General features: G+C 40.9%; 1 protein-coding gene across 3 annotated transcripts in view; it reads right to left on the minus strand.

Moving 5' to 3' along the window:
- Positions 1-22,632, minus strand: part of DEPTOR (DEP domain containing MTOR interacting protein) — a 78,165-nt gene that overhangs the window by 34,503 nt on the left and 21,030 nt on the right. For all 3 annotated transcript variants that reach the window (XM_030011630.2, XM_041123027.1, XM_041123026.1), the window contains 3 exons: positions 13,143-13,321; positions 11,007-11,130; positions 5,117-5,295 (listed from right to left, as the gene is read on the minus strand). In XM_030011630.2, coding sequence (XP_029867490.1) covers positions 5,117-5,295; positions 11,007-11,130; positions 13,143-13,321 — 482 coding nt within the window. The remainder of the gene's footprint in view (positions 1-5,116; positions 5,296-11,006; positions 11,131-13,142; positions 13,322-22,632) is intronic.

Genomic DNA, 22,632 nt, shown 5'->3' on the forward strand with positions numbered 1-22,632 from the left:
ATAAATTGCTACCTGCCATTGGAATTTCCAAGAAAAGGGGTTCCAAAGAGAAATCTCAAATTAAGGAAGAAGGGTATATTTCACATACATGGCAAGTTTTCGCTTACAAAGTAAGAAATGTCAGCTAATCATAAGCCATTGGACATCAAAAGTAAATGTAACAACACATACTTCACAGTTTACAGAAATTTTAGATGAGAGGAAAAGCTTTTCAAAAAAAGCAAAAGAAATAACACTTTGTGAGATATTTAAACTATTTCCACAATTATAACAAACTTCAACTGCACCATGTATCTTGATGCTTAAAACTAAACGCACTGATCGTCTTGTTAAAGGAAATTTTACTGTATAAAGGTACAGAGTCCTTGCAAAGAATAGGGAAAATTAAATACACGTTTTAAGACTTTTCTGCTGAGACAGGGAGATAGCATATGTCAACATTTACTGTTCTCACTAAGTCACTACAAAATGTTTGTTTTCATCTCTGAAAGTAATTTGCACAGTGGAGTTTTGCTGATAAAAGATTAACTCTTGAGATTAACTCTTGAGAGGTGGTAAGCACCTGCTTCTCTGCTAAGCCAGCAGAACATATGCCTGCCTTGAACGTAGCAGGTCTGGCCAAGTGCAATTAACTCAATAAAACTTTTTAAAGCCAAAAGGTATTCTAAAGGGGCGTCGGGGCAGAAGACACTTATATCACGCCTAGGACATCTTACCACATATTTACTATCATTATAAAATCCTAGCACCGATAAAATGTTTCAAAGGAAGATACCTGCTAGCCAGTCATCTCCAAAAGAGATTTTTCCACCCCTCGCTCATTCAGGAAAGCAAAGTCTATGGCCTTTCCAGAACCCATCACCCGTGTGTTCCTCTGCTGGTCTGAGGCTGGGAATCTGCCTCCCACCCCCCGGAGCAGAGCAGACAGCCGTGCAAACAGCTTTGTGCTGAACCGTGCTGTGGTCACTGCCTGGGGAAGGTGCTGGAGGGATGTCAGAGAGGAAATAACGCCAAGCACATCCACTCAAAGGTAAGCAGCAGCTTGGAAAGTAACAACGGCAACAGAGAGAGAATGTGATCTGGCAAGGGAAGGCAAGCACCGCTGCTCAGAGCCACATTTCTCGCAGGCTCAACCGGGAGAGTGGCACATGCTGTATTGTCTGCGGTGCAGGGCAATCGCTACGTGTTTACACTCCACAACACATTGAAAAGTATTTCTAAATGTGCTATGGTTTGGTCGCTGCCACAGAGGAAATGCAAATATTCATCTTGCAAAGTGCAGGTGCTATCCTAAGAAGGCATAGGTTCCTCTTCACAGTATTAAAGAAATTTTAAAATGCAAAGTATTTATCATTTGAGATTGCAGTCCTTAAACCTTTCTGCAAGGCAGACAGATGTTTCTCCATCCCCCAAGCTTCTGTACCCAACAAGTCCTCGGAGGAGGACAGGAGGACTTAGCCTGTCATGTCAGTGGTGCTCTGCTGCTGGGGCTGCAGGTGCAGGGTAAGTGCAGCAGCAAGTGCCGTAAGCAAGTATGAGCCAAAAAATGATGCCAGAAAGAGCTCTGTGGATACCCTCTTTCCTGCTTGGACATCTCAGCATCTCTGTTTTCCAGACTGAGCAAGGGCTGTGACTATGTGTGGATGCTCACACTGTCCTCTGCCTGCCCCCAGCCCATCCTTGCTTTGGTCTGATCTACCCTGGAACTGGCAGAGAACTTACTTCTTGTGCTGCACATGAATTTTGACCACAGTAGCTAATCTGTCTCACCATTTCCATATGAAGAACTAGGAAAGATCCAGTCTCCTGGAGGAAAATCTTCTGTTAATATTGCAAAGCTCTATATACCTCACTGTACTAGAAAGGGGCTTTTCTACAGCTGAGAAATGTCTTCTGCGCACCTTTTGTCCCTGCCCTTACTGAATGCGCATCACTGTTTTTATAATTATTCGCACAATCTTTATTCCTATATTCTGGCGAAGACCATCAGTGTTCACAAATGCAGAGTAACTAGTGGCAATTACACTGCCAACACAAGCCTTCAAGAAATGTACACTGCATAATACTCTGCTACCTATACTTTTTTTATTCGGTAGTACCTGGGGGCAACAGTCCATAGGAAAGGACATCTGGCTCCCATTTGTGAAAATGGTGGTTTGTGGGTTCGATTTTTATGCACCAGTGGGATTTTGGAAGGAAGCAATTCAGCACTTAAACACATTTCGTCATTTTCGTGTATGGCAGGGGAAATATGTACAGTCACATGTGCCCAAAGAGCTCAGGAAGGTTATTTTTAAACTGAAACTTTTGATATTTTTACAGCATTTATACAATTCCTCTTAAACTGCTCTTTTCCTTTTTAAAATTAGCATCAGTGCTTGTTTCCTGTGTGAAACCTGGTTTGTTTCTGACCAATCAAAGTGAAGATAAATGTGTCAGGAAGCTGTTTTGAATACAGTACCTCAGCTGCAGAGTAGAGCTTCTCTGAGTAATTGAAATGAAAGTCAGTATCCGTAAAAACAAATTGCACAATTCAGTTGTGGCTGGAAAATTACTACTGAGATTGGCAGCTTGATGCAACTATTTCTATTACTTTCTATTGCATTAAGTAAGGTAATAAATACTTCATAAGAATAGTAGAGCAAGCTTTATTTTATTCCATATTGTGGATATCAAACAACACTGCTAGCAAAAAATTGCCTTTAGGGCAGGAAAATGTTTTATTCCCCACTCCTGTTCAGTCGAGAGTCTTTCTGCTGGTTCTGCCAAGAAGGATGCCAATTAGTGTCAAGTAACATTTTGGTACTGCTGATGAGATACAAAACAAAGGGAGCATAGTATGGTGAAATGAATTTACTGTACTAAGAGATAGGAAAATACCTTTTTTTTTTGTAATTGCTTACCTAGAATTCAGTGAGATGGGTGGGAAAAAGAGAATACCACTCCTGCTGTTTTACGGTTTATAGCCCCAATTCTGTACTGGGAATTCTCATTTCAAGCTCCCTTCTTAGAGGAAGCCAGCATTACATAAACCTTCAAAATGTACAGATCGTATCCACTTGCTAAGGTGAACCCCAAAACAGCTCTGTGTTAATTCTGCTAGTACTTTCATCAATATTCCTAACACTATCTAGTCAAATTGTTTCTGTGAAATCCAGAGGAAAATGAAATCTCCTGGTTAGGAGCATGCACAAAGCATGTCCACTGGTAAAGATAAATCTCACGGACATCCCTCAGTTTTATTTTATTTCCAGCTTCCCCATCAAATCAGTGTGAAACCCCCAGAGTTACCTTTGCCACAATAAAAGCTGAGTGAGGAAGGTGACGGTACCTTGGAGTGAGTGCCTTCCTCAGCACTCAACCAACTCCCAGCACTCCTTTTGTGGTCACTTCATGAGTTTCAAAACTCTTTCTAAGAGAGCACTTTGCGTGCACTGTTGATTGCTAGAAGAGGATGGGCAGGGGATAAATCTGCAAAACGGGCCAGGGCAATCCATAAAGGTGAGCAGGGTCAGCATCGCTCAAGAATACCCCCAGAAACCTGGCTTGACAGGGGCAAAATTAGTTCCCTGCCAAGATGCACTGCTGAGCATTTGCCTTAGTTATTGAAACAATGGTTAATCTGCAATAAAAGTCACATCCTGACTTTCTTAGCTCTGCAAAGATTTCAATAGCAAAGTAAATCCAGCTTTGCACCAAATGTCAAGTCCTGACTTTACTTCCTCTGCAAAAACATCAATAGCAGCGTAAATATCACTTCTGTCTTTTTTTTTTTTATTTTTTTAAGGAAAGTGTACTTCATATATAATACACAGAAAATGCTCGGGTAAAAATAGGAATGAAATCATTACTGCTATAAAGAGGAGGGGTGGCATACCTTCCCTGTCCGTCAGGCTCCAAGCAGTTGGCACCCTATAAATCATAGGAAGCACAGGGGTAATTATAGAACTGGAAGCTGATTACTGTAAACATTGAGAAGTAGCTCCTAGTAATTTGAAGCTAAAGATAATGTGAGCATGATTACAACCACGAAGGAACGGTGCATGTCACTTACACCCCCTTTTTCTCTATTCCTTGAAACTAGGTTTTCTCACAAAGCAACAAGCAACCTAGTCAATCTAGCACCTTGTATATTAAGAACCTGTTAATATCGTGAATTGTTTGTTCTCTGTCAGAATTAGTGTTGATGTGACAACATTCAGGCCACCAGGATCTGATTACTTTCCCGTTGTGCATTAAGCAACGTACCGAACAGCTTCTGCCAGCTTGTTCTGTCATCTCCTGGCACCCCTTCATCACTCCCAGAGGCACTGCAACGCGTTTATGGTGGAAAACGCCTGGTCACAGAAGGGCAGCTTGCACCGAGAGTAGATGATGACAACATGTAAAATGCGGTTTAGTGCCAGGAGCATTCATTTCTTCACCCTCGGGGCAATATGGAGAGAAAACTCTGTCTCCTCCACCCTTAACAGAGGGAGCTCCTTGGTGAAGGTGCATCTGCCAGACACATTGTGCTGGACCTTGAAGAAATATTCAATTCCTGCCTCAAAGAAGTTACACCGCCAGGACAAATATAATAATACTTCGGCCGAAGGCGATGTCCTCTTTCTGGCCCAAACATACTAGAACAACTCTGCAACATGACCAAGAGGGAAAGCTGCTTTTCTTGCATCAGACTGTGCTCTGCTCCTGTCCTCAAGTAGGAAGATATACACAACCTGTCATTTTTATTCTACATAGAAAATATAGCTTATTTATGGCTCTAATCCCTACTTGATTCTTACAAAGCTATTTACCTCAATTATACATATCGCTGATAACAAGTTCTACAAGTTAATTACAAGTGCAGGAGCATGGATTTTCATCCACATCCTTATGCTGTTATTATACAATCCCAAATTCTAGCTGTATTCTGCATTTGAGGCAGAATTTTCAGAACTAATATAACGAGCTTTTGAAAAAGCCACCCTTTTGTGAAAGTTACATAGACTCCTACCTGAAATTATTTAGAACTTGGACATATTATGACCAAGACGACAAGAGACCCTCCACATGATTTGACCTGAAGAAAGTGCTACAAAGTGTAGCTTTTGCTACCTGGCAGTAAATTTCTCACCGTGCTGTATAATCCCATGCTCCAAAAGTCTGCGGCCGAGCTGCTCTGCTTCAGTCCGTGTCGTGGCCTCTCCCTCCTGGATCAGCCAGTCAATGAACTCTGATGCCACAAAGGTCCGTTCGTACTTGACTCCTTCCTCTTCCCTGGCTTGCAGAAGGGTATTGTCAGAACTCATCAGCCTGGTATGGGGGGGTGAAAAAATTTGTAGGGAAAACGGTTCTTCAAAAAGGCAACTCCAGATCTATTCTGGCAAATCTCATTGATATTAAGCAAACATATCTGAATCTTTCACTGACTTACTAAATCTTTCTTCATGCTATCAATCTAAACTTAGGATGTGAATTATACTGCTTAGCCAAAAAAATTAGGCTTTATATCCCTGTGTGAAATTAATGCCTTTTTTTTTTCCCTAAAAGAAAACAAGGTTTCTCAGTTTCACAATTCCCCTATTTAGTTCCTTAGTTTCTCTAAAAGTTACTGTATAATCAACTTTGAAACAAAATTAGTCTAAAAGCACCAGATTGTGACTAATGTGTTCAAAAATTCCTAATTAATTTTTACAGTTAGCAGAACTATGCCCTGAAGTCATTTAGGTGGTTTTGAAAGTTCTCCCCATAAGCTTTAATACAGCTGCAGAAAAACTGAAGAGGAACAACAAAAAGGTAGTTTTGTGGTTTGGGTGCTTGATAACTATTTAGCATCCAACACCCAGTGATGCAGCTGCAATTAGTGAAGTTACACAACTGAACACATTTTAACATCTGAGTCTCAGAGTCTCTGTGCCTCAGTTGGCTCCATGTAACACCAGAGTTTGGAGGAACATCCTGATACATCTCTAAATCTCCTAGCAATTGGCATGTACATAGCTTAAATATACTAATAAAATTCTTCTCCATTCAAGTAACCTACACAACTGAGATAGTATTAAAAAATAAATAAATAAATAAAAAAGGCCTCAGTATTTTGTTGATGCAAAAGTAAGATTGACAGTTGGAGAGAGAAGACAGTTTGAAAGAAGAAATGAGAATTGCTCCCTTTCAATACAGAATCCCACTCTTTTTTTGTTTTGTTGGGAGACTGAGCACCATAGCCTCCTTATTTACTAATTTCATTTTTCTTCATAATTATTTTATTTATTATAGTTTAATAATAGGACTAGTGGTAAGACTTTCAGAATAACAGCCCAAGAATGGCATGGGGTTTTTTTGTTTTCCATCTAAGACTAAGTAAGTCCCCTCCCTTCACTAACTATTTTGAAATTAAGGGCACAACTGAACTACAACAGGAAAATTCTGAAAGCTTTGCCCTCCTGATCAAAAATTTGAATTTCAAACCATACATGGGCCATCACTTTTGAACTGCCAGCATGTCCAGAGTTCATGGAATATAATGTCACCTCCTCTGGGAGGCATCAGAAAAGTCTGTACCATAAGAACACAGAGAAAAGTTTCATTTGAAATTACAATGAGGAGGTTTGACAGGACCCAGCCCTTGTGATTTCGCCTGAAAGATTTATTCCCTTGATTTTAACGAGAGCTAACCTCAAGCCTGACCTGACTGGATCTGACCACCAGGCAGCAGATCATCAAAGCAGGCAAAGGCTGCTCAGCCACAGCTGTATGTCAGTGGCAGATATAATGAACTCCTTGTTTAGATGTTGGTGCATCATTGCCAGCACCTCTGAGCTGAGTAAGAACTAAGAAAGTCAAAATTAGCTGAAGTCAGGGATGAGGCAAGAGTATGTGCCACAGGTGACAAGGTATTGACTCCAGAGCTCTTGCGAAGACTTTATTCTTTTTCATATTTTTATTTACAAGCATCTGCATGCAAGGCAACATTTTGTCCCACACTAACCACATCTAATACAGACAGTGCTCCAAGGGACCATCTTTAAATGTGTCTTGTTCACCAAGCTCTTTTCCCCCCAGGAAAAAAATGCAAAGCCAAGGCTCGTGTCTTTTCGTACCATCTGCTGCATGGTTACCCAGAACTGGTTACCCAGGCTCTGCGGGCACCAAATAAAAAATCCTTAGGATTGTGTTAATTGTTCTTTGATAAGTCTATAATTAGTTGACCATTGAAGTCACAGATAGAGAGGTTCTTGAAAAAGAGATGCTAATCGTCAGATTTTTACAGAGACACAAAAGAAATTTGGAAAAATATCAAGTGGAAAAAACCTCAGCTTGACATTTCACACCCTTCTGCATGTGCCCAGAATAGCACTGCAAAAGATTTGGACTTGTGAACAAACAGACACAACAAATTGACAGTTTAGCAAACCCAGAAACAGCAGTCCATAGACTTACATTGCTAACTGAAGTAAATCACTGTAACTCAGCAGCTGTCAACAAAGCTGTACCAATTTACATCAGCCAAGAACCTGGCCTTTCATTAGCCAGAATTGGAAACTGCCTCTATCTCTTCCACTTTCTCGTTGTTTCAAAAAAACATGAGGCTATTCATGTCAAAACATATTATTTGCTAAAACTGGTGTTATCCTGCATTAAGGGAATGTATTTAGCCAAACACTGAAATCCAAACCCTTTTCAAAAGAAAATTTTAAGCTTGTTTTATCTAAATAACTGCACCAGAGGATAAATTTGACTTAACCACTGATGAGTTAAAATGAAAGTAATTCAAAGAATGCAGTCTCAAAATTATCTGAATGATTTCCTGAAATTAAAACCATAAATCTGCACTTCTTTCATGGTGAAATCGGGTTGAAAAATCTCAGTTGAAGTCAACATCATGAGATGACTTATAGCTCCTAAACTCGACTGCACCAGAAAAAACTATCATGTGCCTGACCAAAACCTACTGAGAATTGCAAACATCATAAAAATAGGATGCCTGCACAACTTGATTTTTTTTTTTTTAAGCTATGAAAGGTCTGTACTGGACATATTTAAGATTTGCAGGGAGGGTTTTGTTGAACAGGAAACATGTTTATCTCATTCAATCTATCTGGTCAGTCCTGTAGAGCATGAAAACTGATATCATCCTGGGGCTTAATAAACTATTCAACAATTTTCAGACAAAACTGGAGGAAATCCAGTAGGTTTCGTCTCTAGTTATTAACTTGAACCTCAAAGCATGTTCACAGAAAGGACTACCAAAGTTTGCAATGATGTGCAGGGAATCTGAACATCAGAAATTTATGATTTTCAGTGCAAATGAAGGGAGAATACAACCAGAGACTGATTTTAAATCTTCTAATTGCACAGGTACAGCCACCGAAGATGTCCACAAGTAGGTGAAGGAGGTAATGCCACAAGAGAGGAGAATCCAGGCTATGAGGAGCTTTGTGATCACACAGAAGGGAGACAGGGAAAGGGAGCTCCTCAGCAGGGGGACATGTTCCCATGTCCCAGGGGAGAGCACAAGGCATTTACCCAAAACAGTTGTCTGAATGCAGGGAACCTGCCTAACGCATCCATTCCTCTGCCCATGTAACAACCTGCTGATCCTCCTACAGCATTTTGCTCATTTTACCCACTGAGTGTACAAATCTGCACGGACTGATGTTGGATGACATGTCCACAACTGTGGCAAGCACAAACTATGCTGGCTTCTGAATATAACGGTACTCCAGCCTTAATACGGTGGGTGGAGAAGAGCAGGAAATAGTATTATAATGTCTGTCTTAAACTAGCAAAGTCTAGTGAAGATCAGCAACATCTACAAAATTAGACACAGATTTTTCAAATATGTTGGATTCAGAGAGATTTCCTTTGGCATAGTTGCATTTCTCTTGAAAATAGTCCTACAGGCATTTTGATAAACAAGTTGAATATACTGGTAAGTGACTTCATGTCTGTGCATGAATACTATTCTCCAGTTGTTGCCATTTAATAACTATTTTAAATGCACTGAATTAATATTTTCTTTCTCAACACTATCAGCAAACTGATACAACACATACACACATTTAATTTCAGAACTCTTTCCATAGTAGCCTGACTTTCAGTATTAGATTTTGAATTTAAAATGCATCCAATGAAACTGTGAAGGTGTTGCTAATAAGCATGCATGGACCAGGGACCTAACGAAATCTGAGTGCTCTGCGCACTAGATTTGGTACATTAAACAAAGTGAGGCCCAGATAGCCCAGGTATGCATTCTTATCTCCCATGAATATAAAATATTTCCAATGATCCATGGAGAATTTTTACTAGCTTTGGCTGTCACAGACTGCTTTTGAAAAGCCATGTATTTTTAATCTATGCTATATTTAGCACTCAGGGCTGGTTTTAAAAGTTTCTGAACCCTTCAAATACATTGCCTAGGAGCAACCACCTCATGAGGATGCAGTTATATTTAGAAATAGGTGCTGCTTTTGCCATTAACTCCTTTTCCAAGATGGGAACAATCTATACTGTTATGAACATTTTTCTACTAGTATAGTGTTGGACAAAGTGGACATTAGACATTGGTTTGGGGATAGTTCTCCATGCAGACAAATGGGGATGGAAGCAGACACTGGTAGAACAGAGTTCTTCCCACCATGGCTCCTTCATGTTATCAGCTTCACTAACAAAAAAATATTTTTCTCACAGAAGAATAGAAATAGCAATATAGAAAACAAATAGGAAAAAAAAAGTTTGCTACTGTAGACACACTGATCAGCTTTTCATAGTATGGGCCAGGCTTGCAGGCACTACATGTTACAGAGTAAAGGAGCAAATGCTGTGCTTAGTAAGGCACAGAAGATTTTGGAGGTGGGTGATTCAATTAATCTGTCTCAGTGCATCCAATGAAGGATTTTTTCCAGTGGTGTATTTTCTTGTGTCTTTATACAACTTTTTTTTTTTTTTACTTTCAATAGTCACAGTCACTGAGTCTCAGGGAATTTTATATCATGGGTGCAACAAAAGGAGTGGCATTTACAACTATTGGTTTATATTTCGGTTTAATTGCTCTTTCACCAAATTGACCTTCAGAGCCTTCTAACCTTGAAAATAATATTTGTCATCAGCTTTTCAACTTGCGATTTTTCTGAGTGCTTTATTCTAAGAGGGAAACAAAATTACTCCACCCAGAAAACACAGCATCTCTCCCAGCTGCTGCACACTTCTGCTCTAACCAAGCAGGAGAGTGGGTGGGATTCAGTCTAGAACAGTACTTTCAGCTTTTTGGTAAACAGCACATCACAACTTTTGCATTAGTTTGTAGCATATGCCAACATGGCTTTTATTCTCTCTGCTTGAAAGTAGCGTGTCACAATCTCTACATCCTGAATAAAAATGTCATTAATTATAGATTGGGAAGTATGGTTAAGCTGCCTAGTTATTTGACAGAAGTAATCCAGTGGGATATTCAGTATCTCAGCATAATCATCTGTTTCAAATCTTAATTGGATGTTCTTGGATGGGGTTTTTTTGAAACTACTTTTAATATAACCTTTCTGATGTAGAAGCTTTGCAGAATGGAACACTGAAGATTAATTTCACCTATTATTTAAAATCATACCTCCTGGTGAAGCTGTGGATATGGACTCGCAACAGATATGTAGCCACTTGTTCAGTGCATTTTGATGTACTAACGTTTTAGGTCTTGTAATTACAGTTTTACATGACAAATCATCCTTTAGTAATTATTTTTACAGAATAGAGTGCAAGGACTTAAATTTACATTGGGTTCTCATATAGGACTACACAGAACATCAGAAAATGCTATTTCATTTTAAAGAAAATGCTACAAGTGAATATGGTAGAAAAGTAAAAAAGAAATGGGAAAGACAGAGAAGGGTTACCAACTAAAGTCATGGGATTACCCAGACCCATTCCTGCATGATTTGAAAGCCTCTGACTATTCAAAAATAGAAAAACAAGTATAATTTGCCTCCCATGGTACTATTATCAACACATTATGGATACTGAATGCAACATACTTTTCATACAGTCTTTGTCCTCTCATGAACACCTTCACCTCATTGTCCAGCGGAAATGTCCCATCATCTTTTCGGAAGCGGTAGAACAGTTTGACATCCTTGAATTCCTTATGCTCATCACAGACTGAAACATAAAATAATAAAAAAAAAATCTTCATATAGATGTTAAGGAGTTGAGGATCCATCTAGCAGGTATCGCCTGCTGAACTTCAAAGCAAGCACATATGGAGCCTAACCCCCTGTATTTCTGAGCATACACCTTTATTCAGTTCTAATAACTGATGAAAGGCTGGAGAAAACTTTCAGATAGGCAACCACATTTCTTGGTGAGGGGGATAGGTGTTCATCAGTTTTGTGAGTATTACTGTGAACATAAAGAGCAAAAAAGCATCCATCTGCTATATATCTGGAAAACCTTTTCATGAAAACAGTCTGTTAGCTTGTTTGTTTAAAAGGCTACCAGTGTAGAACACCCAGTAATTTAAGGATTGGCAAACTTCTTAAAGTTACTTTTATCAGTTGAGCAATGCCATAGGAAGCCTGAGATTTGCTGCAGAAACAGTTAAAATCAAAGCCTTCTGCCCTCTTAAAATTGTCTCAATTGCTCCGCCATGCCAGCTAGCAAATGGTAAGTACAACAGGAACACACTGAGAAATGCTAAATAAGGTTTATAAGACAGCAGCTGACCATAGGCCCTTGGAAATGCAGAACAGAGCTCCAGCAAGGGCATAAATTAATGGGAAAGATATCCCAACCAAGCTGCTCCTAGCAGAGTTGGCAGCCCACATACATGGGCTCACCTTCTGTACTACAGGAGCAGGAACTGGTACCCCAAGGATGCTCTGAGCGTCCTGCAGAACCTGACTGAACGTCTCTGAATTTACCCTAGCTCACTTCACAAACTATTTTTTTAGATTTGAGTGCAATACATGAACATTTTCAAAAACCACCTGCACTATGTGTAATATATATACATATATATATAAAATATGTACGGAAGTTATACCATGCAATTGGATCCTGAGGTAGAAAACATTTGAAGGTTGTTAAAGCTTTAAACAAGCATTCAGCAATAAAACATCTATTGCTCAATTAAATTAAGTCACTCAGGCATCCACGCAACTCTTCACTGACATTTTCTCAATAGAGGATTAAGTAGTCAGATTTGAATACCCTATAATTACTTTATTCTTTAACTATCTACCATGAGTTGCAGTTTCCATAACAACCCAGAATTTTAATTTAATAGCCAAGTAGAAGCTGTAGAAGTGGCACTCATTCAATATGTGCATTTCTTACTTTAATTAAGGTGTTGTTAATGTATTGCAGATAGCAGCAGTATTGCTGCACATACAGTGACCCCTGCATAAAGTCAACATTCGTCTGTTCACAGTCGCTCACTTTTCTCTTAAAAAAGGAACAAATGGTACATTTTGCCTTTTTGAAATGGGTAATACTAGACGTTTGAAATCAAGGGCTTGGATCTTCTTTGTGTGCTTCTTAGCCTTTTTGTGCACTAAAAGGCAACTAAATGGTACCACTGAATTGGCAGTCTCCTTTTCATCAGTGTAAATTGGTATTCAAGAAGCTGAAAGGAACAGATCTCAAATAGACAACAAGTTTAGGAGAAAATTAATCAGGGCACAGCCAGACCACTAACCTTCTTGCAGCTGTACCAGCACTAATGTTTGTGCAGCTGGTGTGAGGGACAGGGCCGGAGAACTAATCCACGTGAGAAAAATGACCTTTTTTTGCCGGCTGATTTTTCAGATGGGTTTTTCAGCTGGAAAAAATGTGCTCTGGGGAGCAGGGAGGTGAGGGCAGCGGGACGAGAGGGGACAGGATCCAGCTGGGGCTGCTCTGGGGGCAAGGAAGCAACAGCACAGTCTCCAGTGACTTCCCCCTCCCTGCACTACATGGGGAATGTCACTCCACACCTCTTCAGCCTCTCGCTGTCCCTCGAGACACGAGGGACCTTGCGGAGCAGCACAGTTCAAGGGAGATGCTCCCTTTCTGGCAGGGAAAGGATTCTACCTCTCCTATACTTGGTTGAAGAACAGGAGCGGGATTTCCCTGTTTCACAGCAGTCAATAAAATTTAGTTTAGAACTTTTTAGCAGCTGATATTGCACTTACCATGGTGGATAATGCTGTGATCCAGTAATTTCTGCACCAGTTTTATTGCCGTCTCTCGGTCAGAGGCCTCTTTATGGTCAATCAGCCAGTCGATCAGCTCTTTGGCAACGAAGCAGTTCGGGTACGTTTTGAGGTGGTGACGCCGATCTTTAATGACCTTTTCTTCATGCAGCCGGAGCCTGGGGGTCAAATCGCCTTGTGAATATCAATTGCAAAGAGCCTCTGTAACTAGCAAGATTGGGACAAGAGTGGAGAAGAGGCACCCAAGCCCTGCTCGCAGGATGGGCTTTGCAGGTGTTGGATGGAAGAGGAAGAGACTCGGTCACACGTCCACTGCTGGCATCTGACCACCAGGCAATCCACAGCAACCATTTGTTACAACTTTAAAAACCATACTTGGAAAAACTGGTTTTCTGCCCAGTGGAAAAGATTAAAAAATGAAGAACAGCGGAGCATACTAAGCCCATTAAAATATTTCCTGTAGGTCAATTAAACTGTCAATAATTTGGAATTAATTTTCCCACATTGCCACTAACACATTCCATGTTACTCTTTTATTTTGTGGTATCACTGCCGTAGATTTTTTCTTTTTTTAAACTCATTCATTTTTTTAGCTGTAGTTTCTTCCTTGGTTGGGTAACTGCATTTTGCCTCCAGCTGCACAACATAGCATGTATGATTTAAAATTCAGGCGCAAAGCTGTTCCAACACAATGTTATCTAGCATAAAAAAGTTGCCTCCTACGCCAAATAAAGGAGAACTGATTTCTCACTTGGGGAACTCTTGGTAAATGCTACCTATCTGCAAAATCTCCCCCATCATTTTGAAAACAAGTTGGTTGGCTGGTTTTGAGATGCTTGGGTCAGAATGCAAGATCTTGATTAGAGTATTACCTTGTTAGTACAGGTTCTGGAGTTCTGCATCTTTACTTTTAGTCATCCCCCCCCCCCAAAAAAAAAAAAAAGTAACATTATCAATAAATTAATGGATGGCGGTTTATAAAGTTTTTTATGTTCCCATTTTAATTCATAATTTTAACCATACTGGTTTTGTAGTGCCATGTCTATACAGCAGTTCTGAAGAAAGCATAGAAACCACAATGCTTGGGCTCCTATCACAAACAGAAATATTGCTATTCATTTCCAAGTGGCCACGATCCTACCTTGTAAACACCCTCACTAACTTCAAAGAAGTTCTGAGTAATTCTACAATAGCTGTAGGGGGTACAACTATATTTTCTAGAGAGTGAGATAGCACAAAAGGCCATTAACATGAGCCTCAAGAAGCACAGAGCAGGAGTTCAACCAATTTTCCTCTCAATCTGATTCCAGTATGAAACAGTTATTTATTTTTAGAATAAAAGAAAGGGAAAATACTTGGCTGAAATCAGTGAAGAAAATATTATTAGGGCATTAAAGGCCTATGTAGGTTTCTACCTAAAAACAGTAGCAAAGCAATGGTTTTATTGTGCAGCATTTAGCCTTGAACTACACTGGAATGGACAATCTGTGATATGAATTCAAAACCAGCTTTGCAAACATCATAAAAAAAAGAAGACTTTTATAATAAAAATACTGATAAATCGATCAGTATTCTGGAAAGAAGTGCTGGTAAATATCCCATGCATTGTGAAATTCTCTGAGCTAAAATACCTTTGCTTAAAGCATATTTTCCAGATGTGCTCTAACAGCTGTTGCCATACTTAGAAAGAAAAGCCCACACAGTTTTAATTATAGAACATGCAATTATCAGTATGTCTGATGGACCTTTACATTTAAAATATATTCCAGGTTCTGTTAATGTTCAGCCAGTCTTATGTTGCACGATAATCTGCAAGAACAAAACTAGCATATAATACATATGCAGATGGCTTGACCCAGCTTTCAGTCATCACTGTAAGTCTAAATGGACAGAGTTCATCTGATACAAAACGGAAACCCACTTCTATGAAATCCTTTGTCCAAACATTGTGTAGGAGTGTGCCAGGACTGGTCTGGTGTTCCACAAACAAGCCAGTAGCCAAGAGCCCCAGAAATGAGTATTTATGTCCTACATTCTGACTGAAGGCTCTCCTGTGGTTGGTGGGCTTATAAATATTTCAAGTTCTCTGTCATGTCAAAAGACATGGGTTCCAACTACAACCCTTTTCCTCACTCAGAGCATTTATAGGGTCTCTCGCTGTACCTTTTTGCCTATATTCATAAAACTCATAGAAATTTCATTATCTTAATTATCTCCACCCACTTGCTAAAGTGGATGCAAATTTGCTAAGAGGTTATGAAATCATTAAGTCAAACAGAGCATGATCACATAACCTCAAGAAACCTGAAAAACCAAATTTATCCACAATTTCCAAATGGAAGTGGGAACTTTTTCTGCAGTCTATAGCAATTGTATCCGTACTGAATTCTGTCCAGGCTAATTTATTTGGAATAAAGAACAGAAAGGGAATTCAGATTTTCTCCCTGGTGGTGTATGCTGTTCTCTCTGTCAGGGCTCCCTCACCTCCACAAACCTGCTAAAAATCAGGCTGTATGGAGGAGAAGTAGCTCAATAAATTGAATTGTACCTAGTGTAAACTACAAATATAAATGCCTCAGGTAAAGTTATTAAGCATATATTGCAGTACGCAAATTGAAAGTTTAGGCAGGAATTCTAAAAATGTGTCCGTGTTCAGAAATATTTATCAGGAGCCAAATCAAATGGAACAAAAATGAAAAAAATGTAGCGGTGAATGCAATTATATACTGGAACCAACGCTCAAGTGAAGTGGTAAATTCTTTATCCCTTGGCATTGGGAAACAGGCTTCTCACCAAAAAACCTTGACGTTTTCCCTTTAAGTAATGTTAATCACTTTTCGTCAGCTAGTCTGCATGATGACTGGAAAAGATCTAACTTGACACCAGTCACATTTCTCTCGCTAGAAGAAGTTTTTCTCAAGAGCTGCTTAGGAGAATTAGCTCACTGACAAACCCTGACCAGTTTGAGGGGAGAAGGGGAGAAGAGAGAGGGTGAAAAACAAGGGGTGATGGGGGGGACACCTTGATTCAACAAGCCTTTGAAAAGCTGTCCCTCTTTCTACAGCTTAATATCTTAACACCAGAAAACAATCTTGTGTACACCAGTACATAATCCGAACGTAATTCCATATATTATTCAAGATTACCCGCCAGATTTTGCACTTGGGGCCACAGTCTCCCCTACCTGCAGAAAACAACATGACAACTAAAGCATTTGAGCAATTGCCTGTGAACAGGCATATGCAACCCTTTAATATTTACAAATTGATATCCATGGCTTTTATTCATACTTACAACAAATAAAGACAGTCTGTATTGGCAAGCATGCATGCTGGAACAGTTTTCTTGGGGGCTTGTCTAAACAGGAGTTGCTCCTAATTAACAACATGTAGGGACTCTTGCTCCAAATAGAAGTGTCTTCCTGTTGCATAGCGTGGAACGGGCTAACCTGGAACACAGTGCTCCTGCTTTGCAGTAAACATGCTCAGAGTTAATCAGGAACAATGTTATTTGTTGAGAGGCCATTAGGCATTTTCTTTGCCAACTGTCAGAAAAGTCATGAAAATTGAAAAATCAGAATCTTTACCCAGAAATGAAGAGTCGGGCATGAACTTGGGAAGAAATCGCTCTTGCAGCTACATGAAAATTGCATTTTGTTTTCCACCAGGGAAACTATGCATTTTGAAGTTTCTTGCATCTTTTTCTGAACCAATGGTTAAGGATTTTGCAAAGGCAATGCCTGCACAAGACTCTAGCTTTCCTTTTAAACCCCAGAAAAGGCCAGCCTGCTGGCTGAAGACAGTAATGATGTCACTAACTGGACCATGGTCCAAATATCTCACCCAGCTATTTCACTCTGTTAAGTCTAGTAGTTTGTGCCTGGCTAACACAGATCTTGCAGAGCACCATTCAGTCCTGATTTCTATGCATGAAAGGACAAAAAGCCTCCTGCTCTTCTTGGTAATTTTCTGAATTATTCATCTACCATTTCCTAGTACATCCTTTATAGTCCCTGTTTATCCTAGCAAGGCTCAGTAAAAATGTGCGGGGAACAGGTAGGTTTCTGACACCCAATAGGCAACGTGATATGAAGACTGTCATATTGTGCTCCACTCATTCACCACTTTTAACCTTCCTGAAGCAATCATACACACACATATATATGCATATATCATAGAATCATGGAATCACAGAATAATTTCCGTTGGAAGGGACCTTTAAAGGTCACCTAGTCCAACCCCCCTGCAATGAGCACGGACACCTTCAACTAGATCAGGCTGCTCAGAGCCCCATCCAACCTGACCTTGAATGTTTCCAGGGATGGGGCATCTACCACCTCTTGGGGCAACCCGTTCCATTGTTTCACCACCCTCATTGTAAAAAAATTCTTTCTTATATCTAGTCTGAATCTACCCTCTTGTAGTTTAAAACCATTACCCCTTGTCCTGTCACTACAGGCCCTACTAAAAAATCTGTCTCCATCTTTCTTATAAGCTCCCTTTAGATACTGGAAGGCCGCAATAAGGTCTCCCTGGAGCCTTCTCAAGGCTGAACAACCCCAACTCTCTCAGCCCGTCTTCATCAGAGAGGTGCCCCAGTCCTCTGATCATCCTTGTGGCCCTCCTCTGGCCCTGCTCCAACAAGTCCACGTTCTTCTTATGTTGGGGGCCCCAGAGCTGGATGCAGTACTGCAGGTGGGGTCTTACAAGAGCAGAGTAGAGGGGCAGAATCACCTCCCTCGACCTGTTGGCCATGCTTCTTTTGATGCAGCCCAGGATACGGTTGGCTTTCTGGGCTGCGAGCACACATTGCCGGCTCATGTCCAGCTTTTCATCCACCAGTACCCCCAAGTCCTTCTCCACAGGGCTGCTCTCAATCCCTTCATCCTCCAGCCTGTATTGATACTGGGGATTATCCCAACCCAGGTGCAGGACCTTGCACTTCGCGTTGTTGAACCTCATGAGGTTCACATGGGCCCACTTCTCGAGCTTGTCCAGGTCCCTCTGGGTGGCATCCCATCCCTCAGATGTGTCAACCGCACCACTCAGCTTGGTGTCATCTGCACACTTGCTGAGGGTGCACTCGATCCCACTGTCACTGATGAAGATATTAAGCAGTACTGATCCCAATATGGACCCTTGAAGGACACCACTAGACACTGATCTCCATCTGGACATTGAGCTGTTGACCACCACCCTCTGGATGTGACCATCCAACCAATTCCTCATCCACCGAATAGTCCACCCATCAAATCTGTATCTCTCCAATTTACAGAGAAGGATGTTGTGGGGGACCATGTCAAAGGCCTTACAGATGTCCAGCTAGATGACATCTGTAGCTGTTGCCTTGTCTACTGATGTAGTCACTCCATCATAGAAGGCCACTAGGCTGGTGAGGCAAGACTTGAGCTTGGTGAAGCCAAGCCATAGATATATAGATATGTGTGCATACATATTTGTATATTTATGATATATACAAATAAATCATATATATACAAATGATATATAATATTTGTATGATATATTTGTATATATCATGTATCATGGCATATATTATATATCATATATATGAGAGATATATATCATCTATATGACAGAATATATCATTATAGAACAACTTTTTTTTAATGGAAGAACAAAACACCAGTGAAGAGACCATTTAAAATGGCGCTTCTTAGCAGAATTTACTAATTACTTAACAATATACACTGATGTTGTAATTAGTCATGGCACAAAGCATGTCCTGCCCCAGAGTGCTCAACTGCCGCTGATGAGTTCCAGCATGCCCACAGTTTACTGCTGCGTTGCACCTCGCTTTAGCATATACCCTTGGTTTCAGGGACTATCCCAGCTTGAGCCCTGCTGGTCAGCATGCATTGCACTACTACATTTTTATCACCTTAAGGTAAACTGTGAACAAAACCATATTAGAGCCCTTGAAAATTAACAGTGATATGCAGAGGGGAAAAGCATTGCAGGTGGTTTCTGCCATCTTCAAATTAATTCACAAATTTCATATATTTTAAACTTCTGTCAGAGAAGGATTTACTTATTTCCAAGTAAAGCAAGTCACGACCTCCTTTGTGACAAAAATATATGGACAGAAAAAAATATCTTGCCAAAGATGAGGACAATTGATGATGGCTAAAGAGTATGGGTTTTCCACACCTCTTCTCAAAAGACATCACAGGTGTTCCACCAGCAGGTAGAATTGCCCCTTTCTGTTGGAAACAGAACGGTTTTGTATCCTCCCAGAGGTCGCTAACTTTGGCTATTTTCTGAATGTAAGCATATGACCTGTCTACAGCACTGTAGACAGGCATCTTTCTAAAAGATGGCATTTTCCAAAGTGCCTCAGTGACTTAGAAGCATAATTCCCACTGAAAGTTAAAACTCACAGGTCAGCTGCAGACCCAATTATTTACAAAATAAGTGAGCCTATAGCGGTGTTTGTGGATATATACACACCCAGGAAAATACAGAACTACATGAAATGTCCTTTATACTAAACTTGCCTTTGCACCGTCAGAAAAAAAAAAAAGGGTCAGTGACGATATAAACTTTGTACAGAGAGGCGATCGTGAAGGTACTCTGCAAATGCGATGTGTATTGCTGGGACAAGCATTTCCATCTGGGCTTGCCAAGTCTCAGCTGAAGTGTCAGCGGTTCACTGCTGCCTGTTCCTCTTTCTATTTATGCTCCAGCTCTGCAATCACTTAGTTCTGTCACTTGATATTCACAGGAGCTAAAATACCCTTTAAAACATGGGGTCATACTGGTAATAGGATGAAGATATTTCTGTGTTGGTAGCTGTGGCAGAGAAGGAATTCTACCATCTGAAATAGGGTTAGAGAGGGTGTCTTCAAAGCAGCTCCTGATATCAGTTCTCATCACTGTGTTTATCTCCACTGTTCTGCCCACAGCCACGTAGTCAACGTGAGGAGATGCCAGACTGCAGAGCCAGATAGAGAGGTATCAGATAAACCACCTCTTGGTGCACTGTGGAGGAGAGCCTAAAGCTTCCAAAGAAGTGACAGTTCACCAGCACCCCTGTGGCTTTAAATAAAACACTGGGGCTGCCTCTTTTGTGAAGCCCTTTTTTATAAATTCAAAAGTAATAAGGTCACTGAGCCTGCAACCAAGCATGCACAGGGACATCCCCAATACTCATAACACCTTACCAACACTGGCAGGGGTCAAAGCAACCTCTGGGGAACAGACACAAGCATGGCTCAGGGTCTAGGATGAAATCACAATGACGGCTCTTGGAGACACTCTTTCAGCCCACAAATTCAGGCCAGAAATGCAGACCCACAGCCTCCCTTGTGAGTACTCTAGACTGCAGAGGAAATTAGATCTGTGTGTTTCTATTGATCTGTCATAAAACTAGAGACCACTCACGAAACCAAAGTTGGGATTTTTAAACCTCAAAGGAGTATAATCTGAGCCTCTATCTGGTCTTCATTTAAAACAACACAGCATAATGTTGATCTGGCAAAACAGTGAATGTAAGTATGATCTTTAGATAACTTTTATATCAAGTTTTGGAAGGTTTATGTTGGCATTTTTCTAGGGTTTGACCCTGTAAGGGAAAGGAATGTGTTTGGTGGACTGCTGACTCCCCTCCACTTTTCTCTTTGGGCTGTGGTATACCCACGTGTGAGGGTAGTCTAACAGTATCACCAAATTAGAACAATATTTGTTCACCTCTCTTTTTCAAGAAGCAGGAAAACTCAGTATCTTGCAAGGTTACAGATCTAACAATACTTTCTCCTCATGTCCACAGGAAGCTGTGAAGTGGCTAACCTCCCTGCCTGCCAAGCCATTTCACTTTCACTTCACTTTTAATCAAAATGTGTGCAAACATGAATAATACTTCCAACTGCCTGCACATTTGAACCTTGAGAGCTTCTGTCTCACTGGAAAGCATAAACCCGTGTTTTACGAAGATGAAAACACAAAAGGCAGGCAAGTTATTATTTCACCTGCACCTAGTCATAAGGAAAGTGGGAGTCTGCCTGTCTCGCTCTGGCTGCTTGCTTTCTGGGCTGAAGCTGTCAGAACTCAGGAACTCACAGTTCTCCTCCTCTATAAGGAAGTCAAGTAGAATTGTGCTTCTCACTCATGTATGGATGAGCTGGGATGCACATATGGGACAAAGGCATGCAAGTCAAGATCTCTGTGATACTACTATGTGGATCCCCCAAAGAACCAATGTACTTTTCACTGAAGAACAAGCCCTCTTTGCTTATGGCCATCAACTAGGATTTATTCACATTATTTTTCTGTTTCTCCATTGCAAGGATATTCTTAAGCTTACTAAATCAGTAAGTACTGTGAGGACTTATTTTCTTGGGGATGTTTTCCCAAATCTAAACTGAAGAATTCTACCATAAACCACCAAAATTTCAAAGTGCAGACCAGAAACCACAGGACAACTGTTGTTGTAGAAATCTCTTGACTGGATTAACAAAGTAGCCAAAAGCCCACCAACTCTTGTGGACTTATGCTGAAAATCACTCTCAATAAAGGAAGTATTTTACGGACAGAAAACTGAGCAAGGAGCAGTGTAGGTCTCATGGGACGCCAGTGAATATCAATGAAATTTGTGTTAGGGAACGCAGACCTGTTGGTTATCTCAGTAACATGGCCAGGAGAGGCAAATGTTCCTTTGAAATGCTAAACTGGCAAAACAGGGCAAATAGGGGTCAAACAGCCCAAGCCCTACTGCTACAGCTATTCCAGCTGGCACTGCCATTCAGGAACCTGGAGAGACAGACTGGGAACTGGGGAATAGGATGCTGGACTACAGGTCTGTGTCACGGGCATCAAGAAGAGGGGCTGCAGCAAGGATACAAGGGGCTGTGGATGCCGGAAAGCTCTGCTGTGTGACAACCACTCTCTTGGATGCACGTTGCATCCCAAGGGGGTAGGGGAGCCAAAAAAAGCTACAGGCTGAGGTCCCTTATGTAGCAAGGCTGACATCCCTTTTACACTTGCCCATAGGGAAAAGCTGAGTATCACCTTGCTACGCTCTTTCACTGTGTGCAGCAAGTTTCAGATCTGAGAAATGAGGAGGTCTTCCCACCCACCCATCTCCCAGCGCATCTGGGGAAGAGCAAGTCCATTAGCACCCAGAAAGCACTGCAGCACCGAACAGGTTTGCACTGCGAACAGTAAAAGGTGTCATTATCTGCCAGAGGTAACCCAAGAAATCCACAGGACAACTGAAATCAGCCAAGTGCCTTATCTCAAGTGCATTTGTGATATTTCTCCCACCCTGTTGATGAGTGACAAATCATTTTGCTGAGATGTTTTATGGCTTTGGGTAACCCCTGATCTCAAAGTCCTTCCAGGCATGGCTGCTCTCAGCCTGAGCACCGCAGACCTGCAGGAGATCTTCTCCCAGATATTTTATGCTCCTCAGAGGGGCACCAACTGTTTGCACTCCTTTCAGCAGTCCTTGGCAA

This window comes from Aquila chrysaetos, chromosome 4, assembly GCF_900496995.4.
Source record: "Aquila chrysaetos chrysaetos chromosome 4, bAquChr1.4, whole genome shotgun sequence".
NCBI lineage: Eukaryota > Metazoa > Chordata > Aves > Accipitriformes > Accipitridae > Aquila > Aquila chrysaetos.